This window comes from Lissotriton vulgaris, chromosome 3_1, assembly GCF_964263255.1.
Source record: "Lissotriton vulgaris chromosome 3_1, aLisVul1.2, whole genome shotgun sequence".
NCBI lineage: Eukaryota > Metazoa > Chordata > Amphibia > Caudata > Salamandridae > Lissotriton > Lissotriton vulgaris.
In genome coordinates this window covers 655,951,371-655,972,451 of record NC_141689.1, presented here as the reverse complement: position 1 = coordinate 655,972,451, position 21,081 = coordinate 655,951,371, and the positions used below count along the sequence as shown (strand labels likewise).

Below are 21,081 nucleotides of genomic sequence, written 5' to 3'. Positions count from 1 at the left end.
GATCTCAACGGCTCCCTTAAAAGTCTGATGCAACGCAGCCACAAGACTCTTAACAGATTCAAAAACATTTGACCACATCTCACCGCACCTGAAGGTCCTGAATTGGCTCCCTTATGGAGCCAGAATCCAACTCAAACTTGCCTGTATCACACACAAAGCACAACACTTTGTCACCTACGTATCTTGCTCATAATAATCAAGTTATACGGAGGAGGCACGCACTCCCGGAGTTCTAGGGATCTTGTGCTGAAACAACCCTTCTACCAGAGGAAGAAATCTTGCAACAGAGCTTTCTCTTGGGCCGCACCTAGAACCTGGGACCAAATATCAAAAGAATACCATCTCTGCCAAGAGTCAAGAAGGAGGCTAAGACTTTTCTAATGGGCTAATTCCTGCCATAACCTTTCTCAGAGCACTCACAGAATCAGCGCCTTAGCGACACTTTATTACTCTTTATATGAACACCACCCATTTAAGCCTCACTAGAATTCGTAGATGTAACTTCCTCACTTCTGGTTTCATGGACAATGTTTAGCATACTGCATAATTTGAACCTCACTGTTACTTTAATGGGCAGAGGCTGATGTTGTGCTTTCCTCCTGTCTATATCTTCTCCTTTAAGTGTATTCATGATCGTTTGCTCCTAATCTTTGAATTTAGCTTGCTATCTCTGTAAAGCACTCTGATACCCAAACAGGTCACGTTCGCGCTCTGTAAAACACTAAATAAATAAATAAAATATTGATTGCCCCGAATTGGCCGCGAAGAGTGTGGCACACGGACCTTCTTTACCTCTCATTGCGCCCTCTGCTCCATCTCCCTCTCAGGTCAGACCTCCTCCCGCAATCGCATGGGCAGGTTCTGCACCCCCACCTCTAGACCCTACACCTTCATGCCTGGAGATTGAATGGGGCAACCTAAGCTCTTTCTCTCTCCCGCCGGATGTGATGGATGTTCTATTACCAACCAGAAGACACTCCACCAAATCTGTCTATTTTGGTAGGTGGGACAAGTTTGTTAAATGGTGTGGAGGGAGATCGATTGATCTTTGCAGGCCCATTTTCTGATGTTCTGTGTTTCACTCTTTCTCTAGCACAACAGGGTTGTGCAGTAGCTACTGTTAAGAGCTACTTGTCTGCCTTGTCAGCTTAACTCTGTTTACTAGATCAACCCTCGATGTTTAACTATGCCAAAGTTATGAGATTCGTTATAAGGGTCTCAAAAATAGCCCCCCCCCCCACTCCTTTTATCATGCATCCGTGATAATTGAATTTGGTTCTCACTTTCTTGATCTATTCACCCTTTGAACCATTACTTAGTTGTTCCTTAAGATTCCTAGCATTTAAAACAATATTTTTTTGTTGCAATCACTTCCACTAGATGGGCGAGTTGCAGGCTCTTCGCTCCAAGCCTCCTTTTACATGATTCTATGCGGATAATATGTTTCTTAGAACCAGATCTGCTTTCCTTCCTAAGGTGGTCACCCCTTTTCTCTTAAGGCAGTCCATTACTTTACCCCTTTCTATTCACCCCTCACCTTTCTAAGAAGGAGGAGGGACTTTATTGCCTGGACCCCAAGAGGGCCGCCAGCTTCTACTTGGACTGAACCAAGGACTTCAGTTTGGATGATCAACTCTTCATTGATTATGTGGGCAAAATGAAGAGCATGGCTGTCAATAAAAGAACCTTGTACAGGTGGATCATCCTCTGTATCAAGATCTGCTATGCCTTGGCCAAGAAGGAGCCTTCTGAAGGTATTTGCTCTCATTCAACCAGAGCCAAGTCATCTTCTTCGGCTTTAGCTAGATGTGTCCCTGTGGTAGACATTTGCAAGGTGGCAACATGGGCTTCCCTCCACACTTTGGTAAAGCACTGTTGCTTGGAGTCGGAGGTGAGGAGGGACGGCCATTTTCCACGTTCTGTGCTGCAGGATGTCTTGGTATAGGCAGGCAGGCACCCTCCGCCAGCTCCGGGACTGCTTGAGTATTCAATTCAAAGGTGAGGAATCCACAGGCAGATGTATCCTTCAGAGGAACAAGTTACTTACTTTCAGTAACGCTTTTTCTGGTGGATACAGTATCTGCTGTGGATTCCTCACTGACCCACCCGCCTCCCCGTTGCCTGATTTATTGTTGGAATCCTGTAATGTTGGAATCATGTAATGTTGGAATCATGTAATACTTGGAAATGTCTATGATGAAGAATTTCCTGTTTTGGCTGTGTTTAGAATACTGTGTATACTTGTGAAAATGTTGTAGGGTGCTTCGAAGACATGGGAAAAATGAGTGGAACTGACGTCAGCACACCAAGATCTTATAGCTCCAAGGACGTAATCCGGAGTTGTGTGCAGAGCTGTTCCATTGTGATACCCTTGTCGACATGGGAGAGCTGAGGAGAAAGGTTTCTGTGGAATGCAGCACATTGGGATAATTCAAAAGGTGAGGAATCCACAGGCAGATACTGTATCCGCCATAAAAAGCATTACCGAATGTAAGTAACTTGTTCTTCAAGGCAAAAAAGTATTCCTATTGAATGAGGGTGCCTTTTCTTCTGTCGTCCATAGCGCTTTTGCATACCGTAAAGTGGGTTTGCAAACCCTGGACACGGTCATTGGGTGTTCGCAATAGGGGAATGTTTGTTATGACCTTCATTACAGGGCGCAGGGATCAAACAGGGGGAGCATTTCACTGCTGATTTGGGGAAGTGAGGGGTCACAACGTGTAAAAAAAACTATAATTTGTTGCAGGGTTCATGAATCTGAAAAGTAATGTTTGGTTCCACATAGCCAGAAAATTTATTTAAAAAACCCAACAAAAATACAGAAGACATGCCCTGTAGCAATGGGTGGATGGGGTACAGAGCTAGTTGGTAAGCAAATCCCCAAGGCTAACCTCTGCTGTTTACGAGCTATGACCAAGTGCAGCGGCGGGTGGCCATTAGAGAATATGCCTTAGTAAAGTTCTGCTAGCCGACTATTCCTGTTGAAGGGAAGGTCTTCATTCTGTAAGTTAGAGCAGAGGATTTCAACCAATGGCCTTCTGAAGCCACATAATCAGTAGAGGTTCATTTTCAAAAACAAAAAATGTGGCCAATTCTTTAGTCCTGTCTCAAAATTGATAAGGGCATTCCTGCGGTTTGTGAAGAAAGTGGCCTTTCCGCAAAGCGTACTGTGTAAGTTTGATTATTTCTACAGTTTGCACTGCAGAGCAAACCACAGCTTGCTGTAAATAATTATTTCTGCTTTGATGGGTGATTACTAAACCTTGTAGCAAAATAGTTCCAGGGTGAATCATATTGTTAGATTCATGTTTGATTTTTTTACTTTTGTATACAGGATTCATCCTCCAATGACAACTCTGAAGATGAGTCGTCGAATGGAAATAAAAAGAAAAAACATAAAGAGTAAGTTATGTTTCTAAATTCTGTAGTTACGATTTGTTTTAATTTGTAGTGCGGGCTTAGTGAAGATTATAACTTCTTCAAATTGGGTTACATAAACTTTAAATAATTATATTTCAGAGCTTTACTTCCAGCAAGTAAATTACAATGTACCAATCCATGTCAAGTTTATTCTGCCCCTATCCGTCTGTTCGACTTGACTGCTTGTTATTTTTATAGAAAAGCAACAATTTCCAAACCGTTATGAATTATCACAAAGGGTATTTTTTTTATAGAATTGAGACTAATTACTCATATCTGTTAGAGCGATTATTAGTAATGTATACAATTCTCCAAACAACTGTATCTGTATTGTACTGTTTTAAGATACAGATATGTAAAGGATACTTTGAGAGACAATAAATATCTTAACATAATGTATATGAAAGGTCGACGAAAACGATAGTGTCCTATAACGTGAGTGTTACAAGGTCCAGGTGAGACAGACAACAAACAAAATGCATGATGAAGTGTGATTCATTAAAAATGGCAAACGTCAAAAAAGGCCAAACGTCTAATTATGAAATAAAGCCAAAGGAACATTAACAGATACATTCAAAATAATTCAAAGCTTTTTTATGGCAAATATGCCTGCAAAAAGTATTTTTTCCATGGACTGTTGATGTCTTTTTGACCCTACTGGTGTTGTAGGGTCATCACCAGGATGCCTACTTACCACTAGGAATAAGCACAATCCTTGCCAGGATGAACCTCCCTAAAGTCACAAAATTAACCAAAGTCCAACCCTCTTGTAGCAATTGCACAGAGTAGAAAGGCTTGATTTAGGGCAATGTGTAAAGTCTTTCTGCAGGACCAAAACAGTGATAAAGTCAAAATGCAAAGTAATAAATGCCCAAACCAGAAATATGAATAATTACATTTTTAAGTAGAAATAGCTCCAAGAAGCACAAAGTGCCAAGGATAGTTCATGGTCTCAGTAGACTGGAATGTAAGCACAATTTGAAGCTGACCACAATGGAGTGTTGGTCACATACACTAACCAGGTTTGTCCTGGCCAAAGATTTTATTTTCTGACTTAGTCCATTAAGTCAACACACACTAACCCAGGGCAATGTTGCTGAGGGTCGGAACCAGAGACGTGGGGCCAAAGGGCGAGCCAGCCTAAACTGTCTCATGAATACACAAAAGTGGGCTGCCCCTTGAATCAATTCCTATGTTTATCTATAAGTTCTGTAAAGATGCAGTTCGAGGCATGTGGGCTGCTGAATTCATATCTGTTCATAGATCGCCGCCTAGTGTTGGGTCCGGATGATTGCACATCGTTGTCCTGGAAGAGTCTTCGAAGTATCACGAGATAGGTGGCTCCTCCCCTGGACTACAGTGCGCATGGGCATCCTCTCCATCCTCAGATTGTTTTTTCCCGCCATTGGGTTTGGATGTTACTATCTTAGCTCAAGTTAGGAAAACTTTCTACAAAGCCAAAAGGCTTTCAACAGCGTCTGTATCGTTTCGTTCGGTACCGGTAACTTTGCTTCGAGGGGACATCGAGGAATCAGACGGTTTTCTTTCCACACTCGACCCGATCTTCGATCTACAATGGAAAGAAGCCCATTCAAAAGGTGTCCACTTTGCAATGCACATCGATGTCCACCCGGTGTGCAACAAGTTCCTGTCCCCGGATCACAACGAAGCCAACTGTATGGCATGTGCCCGGTTCAGGTCGAAGAAAACTCTTCGGATTCGACACGCGGCTCCATTAGAGTCGCAAAGATCAGCGCCTAATCCAGAAAACATCTTCGGGACCGAAGACAAAGAGGTCATTGATCTGGTGGAGCGGGAAGAACACTCGGATCCTGTTTCAGACCATGACTCCGAGTATGACGCCGAAGATGAAGAAATGTTGGAAGAAGAAGAATACGTTGTCGATAAGGTAGGAGACGACGCAGAGGCCCTTGGGGCCGTAGAAGATAGCTCAGGCGAGGAGCAAGGCCCACCCGTTCATACGGGGGCCGATGATAAAGCACTAGATCAGGCTCTGGTCGAGGGACGAGGCCTTACCCAAGATCTATCGAATCGTTCTACAGCCCCGCATAAAGGCCCTGCTACGGACATATATATAAAGAGCCATCGGTATCGAAATTGCCATCGGTCGATCCAAAGAAATCGAAACCGAAAGCTACACTACCAAAAACGAAACCGAAAGTGCAACTAGCTCTGGTCGGCTCCAACGCCTCAAACCCCTCGGAGCCAAAGAAACAGAAGAAGGCCGTTGATACCGAGAAGTTCAAAAAGGTCATCGAGCCGAAGGTTGGGGCACCGAAGACCAAGGTCAAGGCTGTCGAACTGACGAAGTCGGCGTCAAAAAGAGTCGACGCAGTGAAAAGGCTCCAACCGAGAGAGGGGGTCGATCCTCGGGCAAGACCCCAGACCAAGACAAAGACTGGCTCCAAGGACCCTGTCGAGTCGACGCAGCCGACCCTATTCATATCAAAACAGGTGTCGGAGTCCCTCCAACGCATCAAAGAAAAGGCTGCAACGGTCGGACCAAAGAAGGCCCCAACCCCGAAGTTGGTCGGCAAACTTCAGACCGCATCGACACCAATCAAATTCGGGTTGCCACCGATGGTGCGACCGAAAATGTTCGAACCAAAAAAGGGTATCTGAGCCATTAAAGGAGTGTCGACGGGACTAGGGGCTACAGAAGAGCCTGAAGAATTTGAGTCGAGGCAGTTCATCAACTCGGACACTGGTAGACTATCCATGTACGGTATAAAAGGAAAATAATACCAGAAACACCCATGGAGTCATATAAGATTCCATTAAAGAAGAAGGGGGATTCAACCACATCACCAGTTCTTGTGGAACCTCTGCAATCCTATGGACAAGAACCTCACTCTCCTTCACCCACACACTCAGATGTGGATGCAGGGGATGACAATAATGAGAGTGACATTTATCATGTGGACACTGATCCCGAAGATCAGAACCAACCATGGTCAGACCCAGCTGAACCAAGAGATCCCCAAAATGCCCCTTACACACAAACATACAATGTGAAAACTTCTCCTACTGAGGACACTACTGCCTTTAACGCCCTTATTGAAAGGGCGGCGAGTAACCATGATGTGCAACTACATGCTGACCCTATTGAGGAGGATTTTCTGGTCGACACCTTTTCCACTTCGGAAAGAACCGTCAAGACTCTGCCCATGCTGAAAGGGGTCCTTAAGCATGCCAATGACATTTTAAGGAGACCACCGAAGCAAGGGTATTAAACCTTATAATTGAAAAGAAATATAGACCGGCACCTGTAGACCCTACTTACATAAAAGGACAGTTGCCATTGGACTCATTAGTTGTTTCAAATGCATGTAAGAGAGCAAACTCCCAAACTACAGGTGATGCTCCTCCTCCTGACAAGGTGTCGAAAGTACTGGAAACATCGGGAAAAAGGGTGGCAGCGCAGGCAGCTAACATCTGGCGCATTGCCAACACTTAGGCACTCTTAGCCAGATATGACAGGGCCCATTATGATACCCTTGAGACGCTGTTGCAACATCTACCAGATCAGTACAAGGAGGGAGCGGAGCTGCTAATCCAAGAAGGAAAGCTTATAACCAATGCTTCCATCAAGTGCGCGTTAGACGCAGCTGATACTGCAGCCAGAGCCATTAACACTAGCGTCATGTTAAGAAGACATTCCTGGTTAAGAATCTCGGGATTCAAACCAGAGATACAAACTACTATCCTCAATCAGCCAGTTAACCCGGACTACTTATTTGGACCTGTGGTTGACACCACCCTTGAAAAGATTAGGAAAGACACCGAGACTGCAAAGTCTATGGGGGCTCTGCAGTCACAGCAGTTTCGGGGTGGCTCTTTTCGTCGCTCCAGGAATAGAGGACCTTCAAGAGGCCAAAACACACAGCAGACACAGTATAATAAAGGAAGTACACAAACCACCTACAATAAACACAACAGGGGTGGATATCGTGGAAACAACATCAAGGGCAGAGGAAGAGGAAACAACAATTCCAGATCCTCTGCCAATAACAAACAGTGACGCCCTGTCACTCCCCCCCGACCATATAACACCTGTCGGGGGGCGACTGCAACAGTTCCTGCCGGTCTGGAAATACATCACCACAGACAGGTGGGTGAGAGACATTGTCCAGTACGGGTATTGTCTAGAGCTAACGTCCAGTCCACCCAACATACCACCAAGACACCGTCCTATGTCCGCAGAGCACTTACACTTATTGCAGCAGGAGGTCGTCAGCATGCTGCAAAAAGGAGCCATAGAGCTCGTGCCTGTAGAAGACCAAGGCTCAGGGGTGTGTACTCTGTATTTCTTAATACCCAAAAAGGATGGGTCTCTCAGACCCATACTGGACCTAAGGCCTCTAAACAGGTACATTCTGTCAGAGCATTTTCATATGCTCACCTTACAGCAGGTTCTACCGTTACTAAGTCAGGGAGACTTCCTCGCAACACTAGATCTGAAAGATGCGTATTTCCATACACCCATCACACAGAAAGTATCTCAGGTTCACTATTCAAAACCAACATTATCAGTTCAAAGTCCTCCCTTTCGGAGTAACGACGGCACCCAGGGTGTTCACAAAGTGCCTAGCGACAGTGGCAGCACACCTAAGGAGACAGCACATACATGTCTACCCTTATCTGGACGACTGGCTTGTTCAAGCAAAGACGGCCCAGCAGTGTGCCAGCCACATGTCCCACACCATTCATCTTGGGATTCTCGCTGAATTATCCAAAGTCACATCTTCAGCCCGCCCACGTGCACAGACAGTACCTGGGCGCCACAATAGACACTCTGGCAGCCAAAGCTCAGCCAAATTCAGCGAGGATAAACAGCATTCAATTGCCGATACAGAAATTCAGACCCCAACACTCGCTTCCAGCAAGAGTGTTCATGCAGTTGATAGGCATGATGGCCTCCTGCATCTTCATAGTCCCGCACGCGAGACTACATATGCGCCCGCTTCAGGAGTGCTTAGCACGTCAGTGGAATCAGGCTCAAGGACAATGGAAAGACCTAGTGTTCGTGAGCGGTCGGGCATACAACTTTCTGCATTGGTGGAACCCACAAAACCTTTGCAAGGGCCGACCGTTCCAAGAGCCTGTACCACAAATAATACTGACGACGGACGCATCTCTCCAGGCATGGGGAGCTCATGTACTCCATTACACAGTGCAGGGACTATGGACGACACAGCAGAAAAAGATGCACATCAACCTTCTGGGATTGATGGCAATCTTCATGGCAATGAAAGCTTTCAAAGTACACCTGTGCAACAAGGTTGTGTTGATCCGGACGGACAACATGACTGCCATGTACTACATACAGAAGCAGGGAGGAACACACTCTCCACAGTTGTCTCATCTGGCTCAGAGCATGTGGAAGTGGGCCATTCAGAGGAACATCTTCCTCATGGCGGAACACCTCCCGGGCAAGGACAACCAGATGGCGGATCTGCTCAGCAGACACAGCAACCAGATGCACGAGTGGGAGATACATCCATCAGTACTCCAACCATACTTCCAGCAGTGGGGTCATCCAGAGATAGACCTATTCGCCACAAGGGAAAACGCAAAATGCCAAAGCTTCGCCGCCAGGTTCCCACATCCGCAGTCACAGGGCAATGCGATATGGATGAACTGGTCAGGCAGGTTTGCGTACACTTTTCCCCCAGCACCTCTAATACCGCTGGTGGCACGCAAGCTGAAGCAACACTCGATGACACTCATCCTGGTTGTTCCAACGTGGGCACGCCAGCCATGGTACACCACGCTAGTAGAACTTTTCTGTGGTACCGCATCAAAGACTGCGGCTAACACCCAGACTTTTAAAGAGCCATGGCGAAATTCAGCACCCAGATCCGCAACAGCTCAACTCGGCGATCTGGCTCCTGAAGTGTTAGAATTTGGCTACCTCAACTTGCCACCAGAATGTATGAACATCATCAAGGAGGCACGAATACCCACAACCAGAGCATGTTATGCAGCTAAATGGAAAAGGTTTGTCATATATTGTACCAATAATTACATTAACCCACTGGATGCATCTATTCAAAACATTATCTGTTATTTGTTGCACTTATACAGATGTAATCTGGCGTACAGTTCCATTTGTATACATTTATCCGCAATAGCAGCTTATCTTCAGAACAGGCAGCACCTCTCACTATTCAGAGTGCCTGCCATTAAAGCTTTTGTAGAGGGACTCAAAAGAGTGATCCCTCCCAGACACCCACCTTCACCAGTCTGGAACCTGAATGTGGTCCTCACCATACTGATGGGACCACCTTTTAAACCTCTACACTCTTGTGAGATTCAATTTCTGACCTGGAAAGTTGCTTTCCTAGTAGCCATTACCTCACTACGAAGAGTTAGTGAACTCCAGGCACTAACCATTCAAGAGCCATTCATACAGGTCCACGCAAATAGTTGTACTACGCACCACCCTACATTCATGCCTGAGGTGATTTCGCAGTTCCACATGAACTAAACCATAGAACTGCCAGTTTTCTATCCTTATCCGGAAAATGTCGCAGAGAGATCTCTACACACATTAGATGTCAAGAGGGCTCTTATGTACTATATAGACAGAACACAGGATTTCAGGAAGACAAAACAACTGTTTGTTGCCTTTTCTCCACAGCACAAAGGCAACCCCATTTCCAAAGCAGGAATAGCCAGATGGATAGTTAAGTGTATACAGATTTGCTATGCAAAGGCTAAACGCACACAAACAATTCCTCCAAGAGCACACTCCACACGTAAGTTAGGAGCATCCATGGCTTTCCTGGGGAATATTCCTTTAGAAGAGATATGTAAAGCAGTCACATGGTCCACTACACATACATTTACGAAACACTACTGCGTAGATGTACATTCAAGACAGAAGGCAGCTGTAGGACAGGCTGTTCTCAAAACCCTTTTTTAGACTGCTGCAGCTGGCACGGGCAGCCGCCGCTAACAAGAGGGACTGCTATGTAATCTATGCACAGATATGAATTTAGCAGCCCACATGCCTCCAACCGAATATGCTACTTACCAGTATGCATCTGTTCTTGGCATGTAGGGCTGCTGACATTCATATCGCCACCCTCCTCCCCGGCGCCTGTAGCAGCTGTAGCATTCAGAATTACTATATAGCATGGACATCACTCACTGTATTACACTCCATCTCTGCCACAATGGCTTAAAACAATCTCAGGATGGAGAGGATGCCCATGCGCACTGTAGTCCAGGGGAGGAGCCACCTATCTCGTGATACTTCGAAGACTCTTCCAGGACAACAATGTGCAATCATCCGTACCCAACACTAGCCGGCGATCTATGCACAGATACGAATGTCAGCAGCCCTGCATGCCAAGAACAGATGCATACTGGTAAGTAGCATATTCGCTACCAGCGGGGGCATCTCATAAAAGGTTACGGACTGGCCTCACACACCGCCCGGTGTCATGCTTCATCATCGGCTGTCCTCGCCCTCTAAAAACTTGGTTTGATAGAGGGCGGGCATACACCTGGAGACAGGGATGCACTACTAAAGTGATGGCCGTGGGGGAGTGATACGTGATAGAAAGCTTTATTTCGATATAACAATATCTTAAAAGCACATGACAATAGAAATACAATTCATGTTGTTAAAAAACAATAAATAGTTAAAAAGACAATTTAAAACAGTATTAAACAATTTACAGCTTTGGATTTAAAAGAGGCAAGGAACGACGGATTGCCTAAGAGAGGGTTCGTCGCATAGCTTTACATCTGATCACCCACGCCCAACTAAAGAATTTGGCTACCCCGCACGCCAGTACTGTGTTAGGATTAGATTGTTGAATTCTTAGTGCTGGGGCATAGCCTCTGGTCTCAAGAAGGCGACAGACTGGTTTTAGCCATTTAGATCTAGGCTTATTGTAGGCACTGCAGACAAAGAAGACATGTGGGATAGTTTCCAGTTCAGTGCTGCAGTGCGGACAGGTGGCAAGCGTCTGATAGGGGGGTTTCCATTTGGAGGTGTGTTCACGGACTGGTAGGGTTCCTATTCTAAACTGTACATATAATGCCCTATCTTTGGGTTTTCTAATAAAGTCCATGTAGGGTTCAAGTAGGGGTACAGTTTTGTGCAGTCGAAACTCGTCGGTGAGTCTGCCCAAGTTATCCGCTCTAGATTCTTGGGCGTCGACCCACCGCCAGTAAGCCCGCTTGACTTCTAGTTAGGTCAGTGAAGCACCGGACTCCCACGCCACCCAAAGGCCAATGGCTGTCAGAAGTTCCTTTATTTTAGAAAGCCAGACTATTTTGTGTGACCCCTGCAAGCTCATGATTTCTTTGAGGCCGTCTGCGTCGCTCTCTAGCTCTGGTGTACGCCACAGGCGAGCCCAATAAAGAAGCGGACGCAAAATTATAAGATCTTTAATAGATCTGCGTCCAAGGTCGTATTGAATGGGCTTGCTAGCGGAGCTCTTGGGGATGGACAACAGCTCCTTAAAGAATTGGTTTTCGGCCATTACAAGGGGGCCAACATTATTAAGGCCCCAGAGCTCTGCCCCGTACAGTGCACTGCCTACTGCTTTTGCTGAATAGATCTCTAAGGCAGGGGCTATAGGTCTTGAGACTGAGGATCTGTGCTCCCTGCTTATGGCGCCCACGACCCGTTTGTGGTTTAAAGCCATTTTTTCAATGTGGAGTTTCCACTTAAGTTGGTCAGATATCCTGATCCCAAGATAATCGAAAGTTTTGACCCGCTCTAGCGGCTCTTCATTGAGAGTGAGCATACGATTAGCTTTTCTACTGGGATTAAAATATAGGAGCTTTGTTTTAGAAGTATTGATAACCAAGCCCCTTAAATTACAGAAGACACAAAACCGATCTAACAGTTTTTGAAGCCCCATGGGCGTTTTGGAAACTAGTAACGTGTCAACGGCAAAGAGCATGGCGGGGACCTTCACGCCAGCCAAACTAGGGGCGTCGGCATCGATGTCAGATATAAAAGAAACCACCCCATTAACAAATAGGGAAAAGAGGGTCGGCGCCAGAACACATCCTTGGCGGACGCCTCTGTTCATCTGGATTTTTTCTGTTATCTGCTCCTTCGTACCCCACCGAATGTGTGCGTAAGTTCCATCATGCATGCGGGCCAGCAGGTGCAGAATGGGCAGAGGGAACCCCATCTCATGAAGGACCGCCCACAGCCGCCCTCGGGGGACCAGATCGAACGCGGTCTTCAGATCGATAAAGGCCAGGTACAAACCACCCTTGCTAATCGAGACTTCCAATGCAGTAGTAACAGCCTGAAAGCCTGCTCTACAGTGCTTGTATAGGCCCTAAACCCCCCCTGGAAGGGGGAGATAATGTTGTTCTCCTCTGCCCAGGAGAGGATCCTTTCAAGGAGGACTCTGCCAACCACCTTCTGACCAGCATCGATCAAGCTGATCGGACGATAGTTGGCAGGGTCACCCCTTGGCCTCTTCTTATATATAGGGATCACTTCTGCTCCCTTCCATGAGTTTGGGACTGGAGACCCAAGGAGGAGGGCATTGGTCAAAAAAGAGAAGAATTTGGACCATTGCTTAGGGCTGGCACGGAACAGGTTGGCAGGGATGCCATCCTGGCCCGGTGCCTTGCACGATTTTACTAATTGCAGACTCTACCTCCCTCTGCCCTATTGGATCAATATATGGGGGTATATCGTGGTGGGGTAGTGTGCGTTCAGCTGTCGCTTCGATGTTCTCGGGGACCCCTACCCCTACATACAGTTTCCTAAAGTGGTCAAACCATTCCCCATCCGTGATGTGGTTAGGTAGTGGGTCTGTTCCATCATCGTTATTATTTCTCACTAGAGCCCAGAATTGCTCCCCATTCCTATTCTGGCTAGCCAATTTTAACTCTTCCCAGTGGGAATCACTCCAAGCCCTCTTTGCCACTAAAAGTGCGCGCCTATACACGGCACGAGCTAGGCGGACCTCAATTGGATCGCAGGTTTTTATAGCACAGATCAAATTAGACTTTGCCACTCTGCATTCGTGGTTATACCACCTGACAGCCGGCTTCCTACGTTTCAGCCGGCTAGTCCCATGTCCTTCAAGGAAGAGAGCGGCCATCCTATCTATTGTCTCATCATAGACCATATTGACCTGGGCAGAGCCAGGATCATCGGCACAGAGTGTGGAAGCTTCTCCGTCTGATCTTTAACGATTTCCCCCAGGGCATTTATCTTTTGCTCATTAATGGCAAATTTGTGCCATTTGATAAACCTTTTGCAGTTCGAGGGTACTATTTCTCTTGTCGCCATTTATCAGATTGCGCAGGCTAAGGGATAGGGGGTTGTGATCACTATGGATAGAAGGGATAACCACCATATCCAACACATATTTCCACAGTCTCTTATCTACCAGAATGTAGTCAATTCTATTGGGACAACTGACTCTATTATAGGTACACGCACCAGAGAAGTCAGACGGCGTGCGTCCGTTCACTGCTACCAGAGCATGTTCCAACACCAAGGCATTTATTTGGATAGTAATAGGTGTCCACTTGTTGATCGGCGCAGTCGTCAATTGCGGGATTCCCCATCTCGCATTTTCCTCCAATAGACCTGCCGTGCCGTCGACAGCCAACGGCTTAAATGTGCAGTTGAAGTCGCCAGTAATTAACGGCAGTGTATCCGGGGAACAGTTACAGAGTGAGTCTGCAAGTAGAGCTATGGTTGGCGATTTACCACCCCCCGGTATGCCTCTAGCATAGATGTTAAAGACTTCCAGAGTCTCTGGGGCTTGGGGAATCCGAATCGTTAGCCTCATCATCTCATGAGAGATGTTGGTGGAGTGAGAGATCTTACAGTTTAATGAGATTTTAACCCAGACGGGCTTGTATACTGGTTCCAAGCACCATGTCTCTTGGAAGATACACAGGTCATACCTTCCTATCAGTTCGTTCCAATCAGGAAGAGCTGTTTTGTTCCCGAGACCTGCGAAATTCCAAGAAACAACGCTCAAGTCTCGACTTTTACCATTGATGAAAAGTGTGACGGGTTCAATCCCATGACCAACGGTGGGGATTAGAATGTTGGGGCTGGCGGAAACTATGAGCTCCTCGATCCCAGCAATACCAGTATCCTGCGGTGTAATACAATCTACCTCATTTCTTCTCTCACATAGGGTACCATCGTTGCCCTGTTCTTTGTGGTTGTCATCCCCGGTTACCAAAAAGGAGGGCATTGGGTTGCCACAATCTGGGTTTAGCCTCTGTAAATTGCTAGTTTGGTTTTCTGCAGTCTCCGTTAAAGCTATAGGAGGGCAAGATGATCCCGGGGGTTCCATAAGTCAATCGACAGCCTCCAGTGCACTGTACCGGTTGTAACAGGGGATGGGAGGTTTGGTGAACTGGGGGCCATACCATTTGCGCAGACTACCTCCGTGGGTAAGCCACCCTCCTCTGCGCTGTGACAAATCCATCCTTCTGCTACCCCGCCACGTGGGATGATGCTGTTCAAGTCCCTACACACCTCATACCTCCTCCCTCCCCGGGTATGGTTGGTATCCCTCAGCCAGCTCCAGCCATTATCCAACTGCTCCCCGGGCATATAAAAATAGGACAGCGGTCTAGCCACGATCGCAGTACCATTGATTCTGGGTTTCCCCATGCAAATGTGCTCTACAGTGCGAGGGTCCTCAAAAGTCACTACGACACAATCTCCCTGAAGTACTTTTCTGTTAGGACCCACCCAAGGCGCTCTCTCAACCATCAAGATGTTACTGTGGGTGTTGGGTGGTAGTGGGTGGATGTTTGCTAGCCAATGGCATACCTTATTTTTAAGCGCCCAGAAAGGCTCTAAAGATGTCGGGGCCAATTCCGGTACACCTGTCACAACGATTACAAAGCGACAGGCTTCAGATGGTAAGTTGATGTTACGACGCTTCTGGCTCTTAGCGGGATGAGAAGAATCCGGTTTTGGAGTGGGGGCTGCGTGATTATTTGTTTTAGCTTGGTTAGTGTGCTCAGCTAGTACGTGGGACCGGGCGTCCCCTTTTTTGGACTCCGGGTTAGAACTGGCCGGCAATGGAGTCTTAGGTATGTTATTTTTTGCTACCACTGGGCGTTTGATGGCTGGTTGGGGGTTAGTAGCTGGGGCAGTGGCGTTAGTTGCCCTATTAGCACAGAGTGAAACCTGGGGTCTTAGGTCCTTTTGTAATTCTTGGAGCAATTTTTCTATTCCTAGGAGCCTAGCCTCTAGGGGAGCTAGTAAGGTTTTAATGACATTGGTCAGGGCGTGGGCTAAGGGCTCATCCCCTCCAGCTGAACCTCCCAGTCTATCAGCTCCTGTCTCATCAGCTATAGAGCTGTCTTCAAGGATGACAGCCATGGTGTTGTCCAGGATGGTGTCATCTCGTATACTCAGTGGTAAGCATAGGGCCTCGTTTCGGGGATCTTCAATCCCCATATGGTTCCCATTGGATACTCTATAGGGTTCCCTCCCCTCTTCTATGCTGTCTCTCTCATTATTAGAGAAGCCAGTACTTCTGAGTTTTGTTCCGCTGGCTTTCTTGGTGTTGGGGGTAATGGTCTTGGGTTGCCTACATTTCGGGATAGCCCCCTCCCGCTTCCCCCTCTTGCGAATGGTTGAATTATCGTGTTTGGGGTCAGCCAGAATGGCTGGGGGGCTAGGGTCAGGTTGGGTTTGAGACAGGGACTGCGCATCAGGAGGTGTAAGGTCTAATGCTACGGACTGGCTCTTAGAATCATTATGGATCTCAGAGTGGATCAATACAGGGTTATTAGTGCTAGTAGAGGTGTTAGGAGTACGCACAGAACCGATATGGCCCAGGGATGACCTTTTGGCAGCTACTAGTTCTTGGGAAACTCTTTCCATCAATACAATTCCTTGGTCAATTAAGGAGTTGGTGCGGACAATAAAATCGTCGAGAGTTCCAGTCAATTTTTTCCTAGCGCCTGCCGCAGCCATGCTTCTAGTTTCCCGGCTTTCCATAGGCTATAACAAGTTCTGAAAGTGGTGAGACTATAAACGGAAATAAAGGGAAAAGAGGTCCCACTTTCAAAACCCAATAAGGTATGTGTTTAGCCCCAGTCAGGCCCTAACAGAAGCCACCATAGGAGGATAAGTATAACAAACGGGGGCTTACAGTTCTGTTGGATGTGGGTCGCTCTTCGGCCAGGGGCTCTGGCCCTGTCCGGTCCGCCCTTTGCCCGGGCTTCGCCCAGCACCCGCCTGCGCGCGTCCCGCGCTGCGGGGTACCGGCTGCTCTTTTGTGGCCCAGGCGCCGCCTGATGACGCTGCTACCAGGTGCCTGGGCTGGGGCCTCTGGGTAATGTAGTTCTCTCACCCCGGTTTGTGAGCGTGCTGGCCGTTCCCCTCACGGCGTTCGCCAAGTGCTGTAGATGCCGTTCACCTCACGGCGCGATTGCGGTGTGTCAGGTCCTCCTCCTTTGTTCAGGTAAGCCCGTGATTAACAGATACGTGATTTAAAAAACATTTTATTAGTCCATGTGCTATGCTTTATTCAAATGGTAAATGTATGGTGGTTAAAAACTAAGTGAACAGTGGTATGGGATATTATTCTCCCTTCACCGTATGAAATGTGGTCTACATGTTTCTGCTGAGGTGTCCCCGAAGGGTACATAGCATTCTTCAGGACCTAAAAAAGGGGGGAAAAGAGGAGGGTCTTGTATAGCCTATGTATCCTCTTCCTTTTAACTAGTAAAAAAATGGAAGGAAAATCATGTCGCTAGATCAGGGGAGGGGCTAAAAACATTATGTAGATGGGATATTACCCTCTTGGCTAAGAACTTGGTTGAACCCTAACCTAACCCTGAATCACGCAATCTTAAGGGATTGCTTACGTCTGGACAATATGAAAAACATTCCGTGGCTAGCATACATTAAAAATACCCTAAGCTCCCTGGGCCGCCCTGATTTATTTTGCAAACCAGAATGTATTGTTAAAGCTGACTTGGAATGGTTCAAATTGACTTTTACTAAATGCAGAGAATAAGAGCGGGAGAGCGGAGAACTTGTGAAACCTACACTGAGGGAGCACTATATCTCCAAGTCAACTATTGCTATCAAACCGTATTTAACGGTTGTGTCAATCCCGTTTCACCGCTGGTTACTAACTAAATTAAGATTTAACCAGATTCATTTTTTGTTAAACGATTCCAAGGTGTGGGCTAAGCCCGAGGATTTGTCCCTTTGTGATTGTGATAGCTACTCATTGCAGGACACTTTACATTTTATGTTTTTCTGTAAATTTTATTCTCTGCCCAGGAAAAAATATATTACCCCGTTGCTTAAAAACAAGGGGTTTGTCCAAGCCAAACCAGCTCTCTTTTACTTAAAACAGTTAGACTCCCCACTAATAATGTTTGGTGTTGCAAATTTTTTGGTGGCTGCTTTCCGCCTCAAAAAATGTACCTGGACTAGACAACTTAATAGCACTGGCGATAACTTATGAAATCTTTGAAATACTCTCTAACCTTTTAAAAAACATTTTAATATTTTAATTGTTCATTTTTAATAGCGTTATCAATTGAATGTAATTGTATTCCCCTGAACATGTACTCGTGCCTATTGTGTGCTTTTTATGATTTTCACTAATCGAAATAAAGTGGTTTTGAACTAAACTACCCTCTTGGTATAGTTCCTCTGAGAGTAACTCTGTAGAGAAAGGCAAAACAAAGACAAAACATACAAACCAACCGTGTGAGTATGCAAACAAATAGTTTATAAACATCATCCATCCCGCGTCATACCTATAGCGCGCGTGGTGGAGTTAAGTGATCTTTATGAGACACGTGGCAGGTGCAACGTGTACTCACGCCGTTAAAAAGTGGTTGTAAACCAACTCTTACCCTGTATTTCTACCCTAAAAGCTCCATGGGAGGGCTGAGGTGGAAGGACCTACTTAGACATTCTGTAGGGAAAAAAACACACAAAATTACTACTGGTAGTTAAGGGTTAGTCACCAGTATTCAGAAAGAACCAGGACCAAGGTTCCTAGTTAAAGCAAACATAAAAAGGTGAAATCCAGAACTAATGGACCACCTGTTCATTCAAGATCACACTAGCTGAAAGATTATTTTGGCGAAAACGAAACACTGGACAGTGACCGGACCAGCATTGTACTACGGAAGAAGTCCACTTTCTCTCCCCTGAAGCAGAACATATCCTGCAATGTCCTGGCATTTGAACAAGCGGTCCGCACAGAAGTGAAAAGAATCGACTTCAACAATATGAAGGGATTCCAGAATATGACCAAAGGAGAGAGAAAGCTCTGGACCAATTGAAGAGCAACCATGACATAATCATCAAACCGGCAGATAAGGGGGGGTGCCATAGTCCTGATGGACTATAGTACGTACAAAGAGGAATGCTTACGCCTGCTATGCGACACCTCGAGCTATGAGGTACACCGGGAAGATCCAACACCCCGCATCATGACCATTATCAAGAACATGGATTTTCCTTCCATTTTTTCACTAGTTAAAAGGAAGTGGATACATAGGGTATACAACACCTCCCTTTTCCTTTTCCCCCTTTTTTTTAGTTCCTGAAAAATGCTACGTACCCTTCGGGGACACCTCAGCAGAAACATGTCGACCACATTTCATACGGTGAAGGGAGAATAATATCCCATACCACCGTTCACTTTGTTTTTAACCACCATACATTTACCATTTGATTAAAGCATTTCACATGGACTAATGTAATGGTTTTTAAATCACGTATCACTCCCCTACGGCCATCACTTAGATTTAGAAGTGCATCCCTGTCTTCAGGTGTATGCCCGCCCTCTCTCAAACCAAGTTTTTAGAGGGCGAGGAGAGCCGATGATGAAGCATGACACCGGTCGGTGTGTGAGGCCAGTCCGTAACTTTTTATGAGATGCCCCCACTAGTAGTGCATCTTTACAGAACTCTGTAGATAAACATAGGAATTGATTCAAGGGGCAGCCCACTTTTGTGTATTCATCAGTCCATTATGTCCCAATCCTCTACTGGGATACATTTCTAAAGCCCCCCAGTTCCTGAGGAGAGCCACTTGAAGGCTCACATGGTGTGTGTCAGAGGTCAGCAGTAGGGTCCAGCCCAGGTCCAGTTACCACTGGTTAGCTCGGCAGTTGCACAAATGGCCTCTTGAAGCTTGTTTCCCGGTAGCTTGGACAGGAGGCATCTCTTTTAAGTCTTAGATCTCTAAGACTAGTCAACAGATCCACAAAACTAATGAAAGCATTTTGGATTATCAAATTTGTGAGTTGGATTTCTGTCTTTCACAACTGCAGTTCCCAAGCAGGAACCATGGTAAAAAGAAATCTACTTGGCTACTGCAAGAATGAACATTTCTCTTGCGCCAACCATTTCAGGATGTAAAACCATTTATTTAATGAGTGTGATGTAATGACTCCTGGTGTAACAACTGAAATTTACGCAGCATAGGTTGGCTGCCCATCACTGACTGGACACAGGAATTGAATGGGAAACAGGCCCTGTGGCCAAAGCCCTCTCCCTCACCTTATTCCTCTCCCCAGGGAATTGGCCTCTTGTGGATGGTGTGGCAGCCATTTTTTGCTGACATATCCTAGCATGGAGAGCAAGGGTTAGAAATCAAGTGCATACAAAAAAAACAACCTAAAATTTACTGAAAAATTTTAGACTGAGTTATGGTTTTGTTTCAAACGTAAAAACACAGAAGTTTGTCAGTTATGGTTTTCAAAGCACACAGCACTTGCAATACCTCACACTACCCACATGCTCAAAATACCTTTTTGGCAATGGCAGTGAAAAGAATAAATAAAACAAATATCCACCAAGCGGCATGGTGGGTAGTGCAAGATAGGGGATAATGGGTTCTGCTCTTTGGAAACCATTAGTGCAAATTTCAGTGGTTTAACACATTTCAACTCCGTTCTTTTCAATGAAAATATAGCATTATACTTAACAAATTTCTGCACAAATTCATCCAGCTCAAAGGATCAAGAATGAAGCTGCAATCCAAACAAATTTAAAAACTTGAACATGACCCACATAAAAAGCTATTTTATTCATCCTAACATCAATAACGGCAACAACAAAAAATCCATACATGTGGCCGAGGTGTTTCGGCATAAGGCCTTCCACTGGACCGATGTCATTTTTCAGCTCGACGTGGGTAGCACTAGGTACTCCAATGCTTAAAAGACTTTGCTGCAAAAATAGGTTTGTCACTTTTCGAGCTCGGCGTAGATGACTAGGTGCTACTCCAGTGCTTAAAAACTCTGCTAGAAAAACAGACATTTGAGGTGAGCTGATTTAGGGCATCTGTGGTGTACAGTGTTCCATATAAAGATGCGGTTCTCCACCTAGAATTCAGGAACTATTTCTTGTGTGTGTGTGTATATATGTATGTATATATAGTGCTTGAAGCAGAAATACGCAGCCCACTTGCGAGATGTATGTTGCATTTAAAAATTAATAAATAATCGAACCAGGGACTTCCATTGTGGAAAATTTGGATAAGTTCCTAATTTTAATTTGTACAGCCCAATAAAGGGCTTGATGTGTATGATTTGTAAACAAAAATGCAGAGACCTTGTGCGGTTGATAGGGTGCATTTAAAACCAAATTAATTGCAGGTGGACAAACAGCAGTGGATAA

General features: G+C 45.8%; 1 protein-coding gene across 1 annotated transcript in view; it reads left to right on the top strand.

Annotated features, from left to right (window-relative positions):
* CHD1 (chromodomain helicase DNA binding protein 1) overlaps positions 1-21,081 on the top strand; it is a 1,544,591-nt gene that overhangs the window by 138,523 nt on the left and 1,384,987 nt on the right. The window contains exon 5 of the mRNA XM_086960963.1: positions 3,335-3,402. Within this exon, the coding sequence (XP_086817089.1) occupies positions 3,335-3,402 (68 nt within the window). The remainder of the gene's footprint in view (positions 1-3,334; positions 3,403-21,081) is intronic.